Consider the following 15,194-nt stretch of genomic DNA (forward strand, 5'->3'; position numbering starts at 1 on the left):
CCCTTCGCTCAGTTGTTCGTGTTGGTAGCCAGGCTTACCATGCCCTGCACTATTTAAAAAAAAAAAGTCTGATCTAAATCTCCAGAAGGTACAAATTCTTACTGAATTAAACTGATTACGCTTTACATCTTTATCCCCAGTGGTTCTCTGCTAGATACTCTCAAGGAAACAGAAGACTTTTCACATGGCTTTTTCATGCTTTTTCATGCTTTTTTGATGGGGTTCCTAAGTGGTTCTGCAGTAAACCACCAGGTGTTAAATATTTTTTTCCCTGACTGCAGCTCCCTTACAACACTCCTGTAAGGCAGATATGCAGAGATGCCACATACCCCAGCTGTGACTGGCACAGAACTCTTACAACTAAACCCTTTACTTCTAAGTTGTATCACCTTGCACTTACAAACACTAAATTTCTTATACACATGTTACCATCAACCTCTTAGTTTGTCCAAAAGGACACTGGGTTGTGTGGGTTCTTCTAGTACATATCAATGGCATTCCTTAAAACAAACTAGTTTTTAAGAAGAGACACTGAAGGTTACTCCAGATGCAAACTGCTGATCTAAGTAAAGTTAATGACAAAAATCCCAAATTTGCTGAATCAAGGCTTCCAAGGAAACCTAAGGATTCAAACAACTGCAGCATAGAGGAAGCCTCTCTTTTCATCTTAAAACTTTTTTGCCCATTTGCTCTTTCCACTGAGCACACACACACTCACACAACAAAAAGTAAACACATAAAGCAGTTATAAAATAAAGAAGCAGAATATGTCTAACGCATGACACACATTGTAAATTATCTGAAACATCTTCAGGTTTTAACTGGGAAGACAGTATTTGAAAAACCTTTAATTTCTTTCCATTCTTCTTTGCTAAATTTCTGTACATCATCAATAGAATTAGCCACAAGTGACTAAGATAGATGCTTCTGTTACTTCAATTTGATGTAAAAGCACTTATTCAAACCCCTAAATATTTGAATGAAAGGTTTCTTACATCATATAATTAAACTAATCCTCTTTAAGAATAATAAAACAAATTGCTTTATCATACAATAAATTCTTAGTGTAAACACTTAACGAAGCTTTGAGAAAATGACTTTTACAGAGTTGTCTCCACTAGAGGTCTCTAGAGAAATACAAGAAACAATTCAGAATAGCAGATACCTTAGCGTTTTCTTCTTGACGCTATTTACATTTTGTGGAAGATGAAAATCAGCATTTGTTCTATACTTGTTCCAGATATTTCTTTGGATATGCTTCTTCTGCTGTGGATAATAAAAAGTCCTGTTAGTACAATAATAATTCACATCCATGAGGTGTTTTAATGCATTTTATAATTAGATTTTCAACATTTATAATTAGAATTTCAACATCACATCCCTTAGGAAGTATAATATTGCACAAAGTTTTTAGCCAAAGGAAGAAAAAACCTAAGGTGGCTATTTGGTGGGGTAGCCACCTTGCTAAATAAAGAACAAATTAAAATAAATAAAGTAGCAATGAGCACAACTGAATAAAGTGTTGGTTAACCAGAACAGTATTTTAGTTGGCAAATTAGAAGATAATCACTCTAGTGTGCGGTTCAGCACACCATTATATCACAGGCAAAACAGAGCCTGGCTTCATTATTTGTTTTTATATCTGGGCTAACATAAACATACATGAGGAATAGGATTCATGTAGTTGGACTGTTTCTTCTTCTTGATGCTTTTTGCTGTTTGTTTGTTTTGTTGGGGTTTTTTTAATGGAAGTTTTTAAATTATAAGTTTGTGCAATTTCCATTGGGTTGATGATTTTCAAAAAAGTAATTTCCAGTTAAAGATGAGCTTTATCCATTTTAGGATCTGTGCATTTTTACACCATTCACCAGAGCAACTGATTCAGTGATTTAGAGTTTTTTCAGAAAGTCAAGCTTATGATCATTATTTTCTTTCCTCATGCTATTTTGTTTCAGTGAACTTCACATCTGCATTGACTGGTTTTTACTAACATTTGCCTCATTAAATATAATGATGTCACCAGGGTTGCTATAATGTTTAATGTTGATTATCCTTTAATTTGGTTAATTAATATGACTTTATATTTGCATATTTCTTCATCACCACTTTCTGTGCTGCCCTATTACCTCTGCCACCATGTTTGATATTAAGTTTGACATATAACAATCCTTCAGATCTTTTCTCCTATACCTCTGAAGTGGAAAAGGGAGTTTTATAACATTAATGTTTGGAAGTGGGAAGCTGAACGGTCTTAGGATCACTATTTGTTCCCATTATGTCCAGCTCCTATCACAATCGAAGACAAGTGGAAACAAAGAGTAAAGTATTATTAATAAAAACTACCAGTTTAAGAATTATAGCCTACTGTACGCAGAGCACAAATGGGGTTCTCTGTGATTTGAGGTTGGATCACTAGTCAGAATGCTGGAAAAATCTGGAAATAAAAATACTTGCCCTGCTCAGATTGCTCCTTCTTGAACTGTGGTGGATAGCTCTGTAAGCAACAGGAGCTCAGTGCATGCAACAGCATTAATTTCTACTCACTTTTTGATGCTACATGGTAAGTGTGGAAGAGAAGAACATAAGCTATGCTGAGAGTTGAGAGACTCAGGAAGGAGGCACTCCTGAGAAGACAGGTTACTGGGACAGTTCTGGGACTTTCTGAAGTTTGTCAAGTTACTTTAACAGAGTAACTTCTAATTTTTTCATCTGTAGATTGAGAACTGCAAAGGGTAATCAACTGAGGCCAATTAGCAGCTTGAAATGTCATAGCTAGACATTTAGGAGGTGATATTTCTCACTGTATTTCTCGCTGCAAAGACCAGAAAGAGATAAAAAGCTCTGAGAGGAATAGAAGGAGTGTGGCAGTGACATTCTCCTAAAACTTGTAATATTATATCACAGAGTTGACCCGTCACCTCCATCAGCTGATCTGACAGTGATGGTTTCAGGCACGGAGTTTTACTGAGTTCACTCACAGTGGGTCTAGAGATGCTGGTGTTTCCATGAGCTATCTCGAGTCATTTGCAGGTAGGATGAGTACAGGTCGCAGTAGAAAAGAGGTCCACCTACCATTTGACCAAACGTCCCTGCTCTTAACCTTAGAAACCATGAAGTGCTATGGTTATGTAAGACATGATCTTAATCATAAAATGTATATATACCTATGCCTAGTTATAACCTTTACCTATGATGATACATACGAAATACTCATTGTCTCTGCCCGCTGCTCTTTGCCCCATTTGTGTCTGTTCTATAATGAGAGGTTGGTGCCAGGTGTGTCAGTCCAATACTGCATCCATTTCCACTTATTCACCTCGCTACTCACTCTCGTTTGGAGGAAGGAACTACTGCAAAGTACTGCCATTAGAACCCACCTTACTTTCATAAAGCTCTGAAATGATCTATAGACTATACCTTGAAATTGTATTCATATGCAAACACTTCCATATAAATGGCAGAATTTTTTCCTTGACGTGAAAATTGCAAACTCCTGGATTGCAGTCCGAACACCAACTGTCCCTGGAGCCTTAAGACTGTCACTTCACTGGAGGCTTGAGCCTGTCACTTCACCCTTCTGCCTCAGTTCCCTCATTTACAGCTCAGAATTACATTTTCCATTTACTTCACAAGAGGCTCCCAAGGACTGACTAATAGGTATAGAAAGGTATATATTCAAATTTTCAGATACTCAGTGATTTTTATATGATTACATAAAGCTCTGAATAAAAGCATTATGTAATAGTAACTGTTATTATTAGAATTAAAATGAATATTTAAGCTAATAATCAGAATGTGTGTTAATACAGATTTTTTTTCTCAAGACAAAAATGCTATTCCAGGTTATTGACAACAGTATTGTTTGGAACTTTCATCAACTTCACTAGTTAAACAGCTTATAGCTGATAACTGTGAGGACATGGAAAACAAAGGAAAACAGTGCAGTTCTTATGGGAACAGGCAACAACTTCCTCTGGGTTTGAACAAAATCACACACAATGATCACGACTTCTGGATGCTTCAGTGCTATAAATACCAGATCATAAGTCAGAGTCTAAACTTCTCAAACTTTCTCTGCTGTTGTGTCAGCAGAATAAAATGCTAAGCCTTCTGTAATAAGGAAGAAATTAGTCAACTGGGGATTAAAAAAAATGGTTTATATGGTTAATGTATGGTACTAATTTAGGTTACTGAAGCTGGCAGCAAAAGCTGCTGTTCTAAGGAGGGTGGTACGAAGTTTCAGGTTGATCCTGTGGTTCCCTCCCACCAGCTTCCAACATGTATATAAATTGTCAGCTTTCCAGACCCTTTGCCAGTTTTCTCTTCTAGACTTGCCAGAAGCAACAGAGGACTAAAGATGAAGAGCTTTTTCTTATTCACCTTTTCCACTTTTTTGTTGTCTGCTTTTGAACAAGCAGCTGCTTCTGCTCACTATGACAAGATTTTAACTCATAGTCGAATAAGGGCACGCGACCAAGGGTAAGTAGCTGGGTTTTATTTCTATTTTAAAAGGGAGCTTGTTAATCTTTATTCTCCCCTTTCTTCTCACGTTATATTAAATGTGATTTTTCACTATGAATTCTTACTATCATTCAAGTAGAACTTTCTCAATTAATTTTACAAGAATTATTATTTTATTAAATAAAAAGCTTTCTGGGGAGTTTCAAAAGGAGACAAAATACTGTTAAACTTCATAAAATGTGGAAAAGTCTAAAATCACCACTTCTCAATGAATAAAATATATGTGTTTTAGAATCACTGAAGTTAATTACAGTTCACAATTAATGTAATGGGACGTCAGATATGTTTAATATATGTTTTCAAATGTTTGAATAGAGTTGACACCTATGCCACAGTATTTGCTCTCTTTATTCCATCCTAATGAACTCTGTTTAAATGCTTTCTAACATGGGAATATATACTGGGGGCCCTTTGTAAAACTTCTGTTCCCACTAGAGCAATGCGGCAAGCTGCTCGGCAGGGTACCCAAAAGACAATGCTTACAAGCCAGGCTGCTCGGAGACATGGAAATAATTTGAAGAGCTGGTGTCAGGGAGACACATGTGTCTAAACATATTTTCCTTCAGTCTTCTTAAATAAAAAATGTTCTGTGAATAAGATTTGTTTGCCATCCTATCTTTCTTTGTTGAATTCCCTCTGCCTGCTACACACACACATACACACACACACTGAGCTTTTCAAATAAAAAACCTCACTGGCTTCCCACTTATGTAAAATATGTGTTCTAACTTTTGAACTGATGAATTTTTTTAATTGTAGAAGTATAAAAATTAGTGACAAAATGCCTTTGCTCCATGGAATTTGCCCTTAAGAAACTCCTCTTCTGTACACTACCATGCTAAGCAAAAAGTATTCCTCATTTGAAATCTGTGACTCCTTTTATTTACATGCCAATTTACCTTTTGGTCCCCAGTAATTCCCAGAATGTTTACTTAGGTGCCTGCGGTACTCCAAATGGTTGGTAATCAAAATAGCTGATTGATTTACAGAAGACAGGGTTTCCTTCTACATAAAGAACAAGGCACTTTTCTTCCCCATCTCCCCATGACCTTCAGCTGCACAGATGTGTACAAGACAAAAACTTTAATGAAAAGAGCCTGATGGTATTCACAGCTCAGTCCCTGGCGGCTGGTAATTAATTCACTTTGCAGGGGGAAGGGAGAAACATAAGGCATATTGAGACTTGACTAGGCACAGCTGGCGATCACTGCCCATCAGAGAGTCAAACCAGAACAGAGGGGAATCTTCTGTCCCTGTTGGGAGGGTGGGCTTGCCGAGGAACCCAGCTGGGCAGTCCCGGGAACTGGCACTGTGGTTGCTTGAAAACACACCTGCCCTGGGAACTGAAGCCAGATGTTCATTTCTTACTCTAGCTCAACAGAAATGGTATTTGCCACTATTTTATATAAAAGTTTTCCAAAGATGTACAGAAAATTCTTTTTAAAATGTTTCTTGCTCCCACCCATAGCCCAAATGTCTGTGCCCTTCAGCAAGTTATGGGAACAAAAAAGAAATACTTCAGCACCTGCAGAAACTGGTACCAGGGAGCCATCTGCGGAAAGAAAGCGTAAGTATGCTCTGTTTCAAAACTATTCCTCATTCATTGAGATAATATAATGTACGATTAGAAAACTCTCCTTTTCACAGACACAAGCTAACTGTTTGTTTCAAATGCAGACACAGGAAGAATTCAGTTCATAATTTTACAGGGTTACAGCTTCTCTTTAGCTGCTTCTAAAACCACCTGGATAACTGATCCAATAATTGTTGCCAAAAATAATCACAAAAGGAGTGGAAAGTCTGAAAATGACAGCATAGTATATAGTCTTTTTTATGTTTAAGAGGCTTCAAAGTATTAGTTTCAGCAATACTTCTCTAAGTTAAGTATTCATAGCTCTATTTTAAACACAAAGAGATATATTAAGTGACCTACCCAGAAACACAGAGGAACCTAATAGGCCAGTTGTGAAAAGAACTCAGCACTACCCAGCAGAGCTGTGTGCTCAGACCACACCTCTCCACAAAGAAAAAAAAAATCAAAATATGGTTGTGGATACAGATTAAATCTGGGTGAATTTGGCATTCTTTTGGAATCTGTGTGTATATTTCAATTGTCACTTCTTCTCAGAACAGAAGTCATTGCTTTCTCTGTGACAAATTGTTAAAGTTGTTACTGCTTCGTCAGCCATAGAGCAGCTTCAGAGTGTGAACACATACAAAAACCCCAGTCCTGAACTTGGTCTGCCCCACTTGTCTCACTTAGAATTAAGTAATTTAACAGAAACTGACATTGTTTACCCAATACAATAAACTAATATTTTTCTCGTGTACCACATTTTCTCTTGCTGTTATGCAATTACTTGGATAAATTTCTCAGCAGTTGTCACAGGAAATCATTATTTTTATTTTCCCATTATTCTCTTACAGGGTCCAAATAGGTCTGGGGTGACATTTTCAGAAAGGCTTGAGTGAACAGGGAGTCCAGGCTTCAGTTGCAACTCTATCTTAGGGTATTAGGAGTCTCTTAGTGAAAGCCTATAAAACTCTTCCAAATGCCCAAGTAATATTTAAGTACACAATCTGAATAGTCACTGAGAGATTGTATGCCCTAAGACATAAAGATGTTAAGTTATATTGATGCATGGTGCAAATTATATGTATGAGGAACTTAACTCCATTGGCCAGCAGGAGTAGGGAAGTGATCGTGCCCCTGTACTCGGCACTGGTGAGGCCGCACCTCGAATACTGTGTTCAGTTTTGGGCCCCTCACTACAAGAAGGACATTGAGGTGCTGGAGCGTGTCCAGAGAAGGGCAATGAAGCTGGTGAAGGGTCTGGAGAACAAGTCTTATGAGGAGCTGCTGAGGGAACTGGGGTTGTTTAGCCTGGAGAAAAGGAGGCTGAGGGGAGACCTCATCGCTCTCTACAACTACCTGGAAGGAGGTTGTAGCGAGGTGGGGGTCGGTCTCTTCTCCCAAGTAACTAGCGATAGGACAAGAGGAAATGGCCTCAAGTTGTGCCAGGGGAGGTTTAGATTGGATGTAAGGAAAAATGTCTTTACTGAAAGAGTGGTTAAACATTGGAGCAGGCTGCCCAGGGAAGTGGTGGAGTCACCATCCCTGGAAGTATTTAAAAGATGTGTAGATGAGGCGCTTAGGGACATGGTTTAGTGGGCATGGTGGTGTTGGGTTGACGGTTGGACTCGATGATCTTAGAGGTCTTTTCCAACCTTAATGATTCTATGATTCTAAAGTAAGATTTGTATTTAAAACTTTCCTAATTAACATCAACCACTGTTTTAGATGTTGATGTAATGTGGAATAGGGATTTTTTGTTGCTGTGCCAAAGGCTTCCTTTACAGAGGTTAATATCGAAGAAAAATATCCACAGTGTTAGCAACACGAGCCAGTCGAAGATGACTCTCTTTGTAAACAAGCTCTTAAATTCTCTTGAAAATGTTTTTCTAATCAACAATAATTCACTAAATAAACTAGAAAGGAGAGCTTGAACAAGAAATGACTGATAATTTGCAATTAGTTAGTCATATTTTTATTCTCCTGGTTGTTAAAGTCATGAGTAAATAGGATCCACATTTTCCAGTCCATTCTTCAAGTTTAAAAAAGTGTTTCTAAATTTAGAAACAATGATAAATTCGGGGGGGGGGGGGGGGGGGATATATATTTGATTTTAAACAGTTACACATAGCTCACATTGAATCCAAGTGAGCTTTTACCAACAGAATACTTTTAAGTTAAAACTGCAACTATAAGACTTTGTAAATTTCTATGAAATTCATTGAACAGTTCTTTACAGAAATTCAAAGAATTCTATGTTGACAAAGAATTAGATTTGGGTTTGTGCTGGGGAATTGGGGGGGCACAAAAATGATGCAGAGTGTGCATGCATCACCAGCAGTGTTAATATGGCTACAGCCTCTCATGCTCTCTTCAGTGCATCTACATATATGACACTTTCATATTTAAAAAAGTATCCTTTTCCTATCTATTTTTTTCATTTTTCTTCAAAGCCAGCTTTACATTTTGTTTCATTTTTCGGCAGGTTCAACTGTCCTGGCTGACAAAAAATTATATTCATAGTTCTTCTTGAGCATGATCCCTATACTTATTCCCTATACTTATTATTTTAAAACTGATTAAGACTCCCAAATGATTATTTATGTGAGAAAAATGCCTCCAGTAATGATTTTTGCACTGTTAAAATCAGACATGTAAATCAGATAGTAGTCAGGCAAGGACCTGAAATGGGCTTGGATTGTGGTTTCTACTGCTCCTGTTAGGTGTCAGAGGCTTTGCATTTTTTGAGATTCCTGAAAGATGCTACATGTCATAACACAGTGTTGGAAAGGATCCTTAGGAGAAAGACTGAGAAAAGATGTAGATCTTTCCTTCTGAGAAGATGTTTTCAGTGCTCTGACTGCATACCATAAATTAATAGAGCTGAGTTATACTTCAGATACAGTGAGACACTGATTCCAACACAGTCTTGCCTTTCAAGCACTGCCATGGCTTTGAAGTCTCAACTCTAAAGTCAGTCTAGACATGAAGAATGATACCATGGCCCCACCAGTGCTGAGTAAAAGACCTGATTTTCATGGGCCAAGCTGTCACCCTAAGCTTTCTGCTATTGTAAACTTTATTGGTTACTAATTACTTACTTAAGGAGGTAGAAGAAAGTAACAGCAGTAAGTTCGAGTGGATGTCGTGCAAATCATAATGAACATCCTACCCAGACAAGCAATCTGATTATTCTAAATCCCCAGAATTTGCTTTGGAACTTAATTGACTGTCTGGAATCCTAACCAGTCTCTCCCATTTTGATTTTGTCTTTGTTTTTATAAGCAAATCCAGACAGGTTAGAACTCATTTTCCATACAAATTGCAGATTTGTATGCGTTTGATGATGGTAATAATGATCAATTTCCAGTCAAAGTAGACTGTGTGTGGTCATTTGCCCCACCTCTACCTTCGATTTTTTCAGGACCCATAGGTTTATATTTTTTATCAGAATCTTTCCTTCTCCTCCAGGTGGCATTATAATACTGACTTCCCTTTTCCTTCAGTGGACATGCTGCAAGTCATCCAAGATACTTAACCTTATGCGTAAAGTCTGCCATACCACTGGCTTCTTTGGCACTACATTTTAGTCCACTGCAGACACATTGGGAAGAAGGGTATTTCCTGAAAATGACTTAGACTGAAACTTGGATATTCTCAAAGTCAGTTTTGGAAAACAACCTACTCCTGTGGTTTTATTCCTAGATAGATGTCATGTCTTCCCACAAGAGAAAGTCTGCTCTCAGCACAAATCTGACAGGGAATTCATTACTTTGCTGAGATCCGGAAGTAAAATGAGTTATGTAGCAATAGATACCTTCATGTGTCAGGAAAAATAGTTTGAAGCAGTAAGCAGTTTGGACTCATTGAACTAAAGTCAGGTGGTGACTTCATTCTCTTCACTGACTAGAATTTAGACGAATGTAAGCTGTAAAACATTTTACAGAGCCTGTGTAAGGCCCTAAGCAAGAAGCCTGCTACAGCCAACCATATGAAGACACTGAGCAGTGGGGCTGGGTGGATATGGGCGTGAGAGTCTATATAAAACTATCACCTACCTTCTCCCTCCTCTTTTAACACTCCTACCATTGTACAAGCACTCACAGAGCAAGGCTAGAGGGAGAAAACAGTGTGTATGACAGTAAGTTAAGTCATAGAACTCCTGCGGGGTTTTTTTGTAGCTGTTAATAGAGCATCTGTTATAACTTAGTCTTAGCTGTTAATGGGAGTTTTATACTCTGTGTACTCAAAACAGAAATGCAGACATGACTAAAGAGGTTACTGTAATAAGAATGTTAACCCACAGGACAATGGCTCTTCTCACGTTAATATCTCCATGTTAACAAGTCCTTCCTAACTTGTATATTTGATCTATAAAATGTTAATTTAAGAATGCTTTTATTATTTACGCTTCCTAACCACTGCTCTAAATTTCCAATTGGGATGCAACTTAAAGGTTTGCCAAAATCGAAGTCTATTGGACCAGAAGTCTTTCCACTGTTTCTCTGCAGTATTTTATCTCCATGCCAGCAAGGAGTAGAAACAGATGAGTCACAGAGCTGATCTGAATAAACTGAAAACTGGCTCTGTTAGCCAAGAATAACAAGGACATAAGGTAGTGTTGCTCTGCCCCTTTTTCCTTTGGAATATACTCATTTGGATGAGGTCAGAATAACTTTGTGCTAAAAAAACCCCAACAACTAACCAAACAAAAAAACCCACCCCAAAACCAAAAAAAACCATCAAAACCTCCAAAAAACTCAAGAATGCAGCATTGCTTGTTATCTCAGTTACTGCTTTCTTCATTTGGGCACCATCTTATATTCAACTAGTAGGGAGATACAGATGAGGATAACTTACGGTGTGAGATGGTACTTCCCCTGTGTACTGTGTCTATACAGGATTGGTGCTGAGGAACTCCATCTTGCACTGAGTTTTATCTGGTTATAACCTTATCTTGGGATCCTCCATACAGACCCCTTTTCTCCCATTCCATCTTCCTCACTACATTTTGAGCACAGCTGATACATGGACCTTCTAATTGCAGTCAACTGTAAGGGAACATGAATACTGTAAGTAGGAATTTACAGTAACCCTTGATGACTTAAAAAAGCCTGGGCTGTACATAACAAGTTACATGGTAAAAAGGCACTGATCTTGTAATGCTTGGCTGAAGAAGCATTTTCTTTCTTAACTATGTTCTTCAGCCAATTTTCTGCCTTTCATTAATTGTGTCATTGTTGGATATGGTAAGAAGACTAAACTTGTTGTGTCTTAGTCTATGCTTATAACTCAGCTTCCTCTTTCCTTTTCCCAAAAGCTAATTAAGACTGCAGCCTTTCATAGCTGCTCATGGGGTGAGGGGGAGATATTTTCTATTCCATGGAAGGAAAAAATATTTTCTCATGACAAAGCAGTTCACACAGTTCGGAGAATATTCTGACTCTTATTCTACTACACAGTTTTCTTTAATCAGATTTTTTTTTTTTTCATTATTGGCTTCTGGCAGGGATGTAACAAGGAGGAAGAGTATAAGGTTAATTTCCTCATTAGTTAGAAAATCTGTAGCCTAAACTGTATGCTAGTGTTGCGTTCCCAAGAAATAGCCATTCAGTGAATTGCTTTAAAGAAAGAGATGTATTAAAAAGAACTATACAAATACTTTCAATATATGGCTTCTCAGTTGAAAAGATGCACATAGCAGAACGGTGAATATGTCGTGTATACATGTATATGAGGGAATGGAGATAAAATATTTTCACAGCACAGAGAAATGAAAGACTATCTGGGTTTTTTTTAAATTCTTTAATCTTCACCAGCTCTATCAGATTGCTGTCAATTATGGAATTATAATCCTCACTTTTAAAATCATGTTTTGTAATGCTAATGTTCTTCCAGTCTACTTTCATTTTTTAATTTCTTCAAGTAATTTGGATGTTGAAGGTCTTAAGTCAACTTTTCATTTGAATAAGCTGTTCATTTTAATGTGTTTGTGGTTAATGTTTTGTCAGCTTTAGTTTATGAAAAATGAGAGAAGTATACTCAGCTGCCACCAAAGAGTCTACAAATTAAAAGCTGGAATGTAGTGGTAAAGACTCAGCAAAAACGTTCAAGGAATTGGTGTTCAGAACTCCAGCACTGCCAACATCAGCCGCACCTATAAAAACAGATCTGTTATGTAAAACCATGATGGCAATTTTTTCTTGTCATTCACAGTGTACCACAATTTGAAAAGTAATATCTGAAGTCTAATGTCTTAAAGTTTATGTTTTAGACTTTGGTAAGATTGTATAATTTGTTGGCATTCCCTCTCCCGAGGAGCCAAAATCAACTCTGTGATAACTAGTGAATTTGCACTTTTCTGTAAGAGAGGAGAATTTGTCAAGCAAATCTATGGTACACCTTTTATTTCTGTCACATTAATTAAGAAGACATTATATCTTATAAGACCATCAATGCTAAGTTGAGTGTTACAGTATAGAATTATCAGTTAGCCCTGATTTGCTGTTATGTATAGCTTACACATATTCAAGAATGAGAATATTTTATTGACATCATTATATAACAGTTCCTGGTCCCTGGTATTGCTGAATTTTATGTATGCTGTGATGACATACTCTTTTAACTCTATTTTTGATTTCTTGTAGTCTGGTTTTCATCCTCACTACATTTACCAGTGAACTTTCCCTTGTGTCCATCCATCCAGTCTTTAGTGACTTCCTTCTCTATAACCTGCTTTAATGTCTATTCTTAATTAGTTTTCTCCCTCATTCCTGAACTTCTTCAGTCTTCCTTGAATACTGAGGTTCTGCCATCCCTCTTTCTATCACCATACAATCCACAGGACCTTCTCCTAAATACCTGTTTAGTTCCTATATCCAGTATGTAGGTGACCTCATGTAGTTTTGTCATTTTAATTTCAGTTCATTTAATTTTTTTCTTTTTCCTTTACAACCCTGGTGCCACCAGTTTTTCTCAATGTTCTCACCTTCTTTATTTTTCCCTTTCTTCAAGCCCATCTAATCTTTTCAAAATAGACCAGTTAAATTAACTTTCTTCAGCTGCTGTTCTAGTCACATCATCTTTTAATAACTCTACATGAGTTCCACATCCCCTCCTATGTTCCTTCCTAGCACTTAAACTTAATGATGGCAGTCATTCTGTAAATTCAAAAGCCTTGCATTCAGTAAAATGCAACCAATTTGTAGTCTATACAGAAAAGGTTGAATAATAAAAAAGGGATGAAGACCTGGAGAGCGTGTACTTAGCAATGAAAAATTAATAATAAAAAAATTAAAAATTAGACTCAGCTAAAATTAGTATACACTTGTCCTGTGTATTAATTAATTGTGCTTTTGTCTATATCCTATAGAACTGTCTTATATGAGTGCTGTCCTGGCTATATGAAGATGGATGGTACGAGAGGATGTCCTGCAGGTACAAGCTTATTTTCATATGGATGAGTCAGTATATGAGAAGCATTACAACACAGGAGACTTTCAAAGGTGGTCATCTTGAGAAATGATTGCCTCTTTTTAAAAATTACTGCCTGAGAATACACAGCTTCATTTGCATACAGCTAACACAGTTAAAAATCAGCCAGCACTGAATTTGGTCATGCAGTTTAAGTTGAATTTCCCAGCTCCTTCCAGTTGCTGGATTGGAGAGGAATGATAGTGTCTTCAGTTCCCAAAGCTGCCAAAGAAGAACTTTTATTCCTATTCCAATCACGCCCCAGAATAACCTAACGCATACCAGTGAGGTCAGAAACCCAGGACATGAGGTGTGGCATATCTAAATTCTGTTTATTCCTTTTCCTGAGAAGACTTGAACCGTATTTACTAAAAGAGTGTTATAGGCTTTAAATAAACTAAGAAGGAGTGAAAATGAAGACAGGAATTCTTGATTTCTTCTATTCGTGCTATTCTGCTTTGCATAAATAAAATTAATTGCAGCAGGGAAGAGTAATCTGGGAAGGAATATATTAAATAACTTTAGATCCCTATAGCTGAACTAATCCTTTTAGGTTCAGTAATAGAGTTAGGCATATCCGAGGCAGACTTCAGTTTGTTTAGATGAATTAATCTCACTTTAGTTGTTTACATTAGGATGAGGTCAGTCACACTCTAGAATTGCCCGTTCCCCTCCATGACCATAAAAAGAGCCAAGAACAACTAGCTCACATGCAGATGCTTCACTTCTAGATGCCTAGAATCAGGAGAGATTAATCCTGTTCTCATGTAGCAGTGTTTTAACTGTGAGACTATGGCCATTCTTACTCTCTGGATGAATCAATATATGCACAAACCACACACTGGAAGAAGAGAAAGAGGCCTCACAGGAAGAATTCTGGTGCACCGTGACCAAATGAGACCCACTTCATTGAAATTTTTGTTGATTATAGATGGAATTTACTCCTGTCCTCAGTGGATTACTTCCTATTTCAGGTTGGGTTGGCACAAAACAAGACAACTCATCTAAAGAAAACATTACAATATTTGGTTTTTTGATCTAATTTTTCATTAAGCAAACCAAAAAAATAAATAACAAGCAGATGCATTTAGATGGTTTTTGAGTATGTTGACAATGGAATTGTAATCCAACACATTGTTTTAATATTGATTTAAACAGTTTCAGAAAGGCAATACTATTGTCCAATGAAAAGAAATGGAGTAGATTTGATTGTGAGAAACTGACTGAAGAGTTTACAGTATTCTTATCTCATGTTTATTTTAGTTGCTCCTATTGATCATGTATATGGTACACTTGGTATTGTGGGAGCTACGTCCACACAGCAGTATTCTGATATATCAAAGCTGAGAGAAGAGATTGAGGGACGAGGATCATTCACTTTCTTTGCACCAAGCAATGAAGCCTGGGAACAATTAAATTCAGTAAGGCTGTGTGTGTGTGCGCGCATGCATGTATTAAAGTGTGTTTCTCTTTCAGCTAATGTTGTTTTAGCTGCAACAGCTAGTCTATGATAAGGTAGACTAGAAAAAATATTGATATTTTAGATATAAAAGGACATTAAACAAGTTATTATAAAATAATTTGCATGTTTAACGTACATTGCTGAAGCTAGAGAGTCTGAATTTAT

The 15,194-nt window shown here is 37.2% G+C and overlaps 1 protein-coding gene across 15 annotated transcripts in view; it reads left to right on the forward strand.

Moving 5' to 3' along the window:
- Positions 1-4,294: 4,294 nt before the first annotated feature.
- POSTN (periostin) overlaps positions 4,295-15,194 on the forward strand; it is a 38,496-nt gene continuing 27,596 nt past the window's right edge. For all 15 annotated transcript variants that reach the window (XM_076364208.1, XM_076364210.1, XM_076364212.1 and 12 more), the window contains exons 1-4: positions 4,295-4,479; positions 5,990-6,088; positions 13,467-13,531; positions 14,831-14,988. In XM_076364208.1, coding sequence (XP_076220323.1) covers positions 4,358-4,479; positions 5,990-6,088; positions 13,467-13,531; positions 14,831-14,988 — 444 coding nt within the window. In that variant the 5' untranslated portion in view covers positions 4,295-4,357. The remainder of the gene's footprint in view (positions 4,480-5,989; positions 6,089-13,466; positions 13,532-14,830; positions 14,989-15,194) is intronic.

The sequence above is a fragment of the Aptenodytes patagonicus genome, chromosome 1 (genome assembly GCF_965638725.1).
Source record: "Aptenodytes patagonicus chromosome 1, bAptPat1.pri.cur, whole genome shotgun sequence".
Taxonomy (NCBI): Eukaryota; Metazoa; Chordata; class Aves; order Sphenisciformes; family Spheniscidae; genus Aptenodytes; species Aptenodytes patagonicus.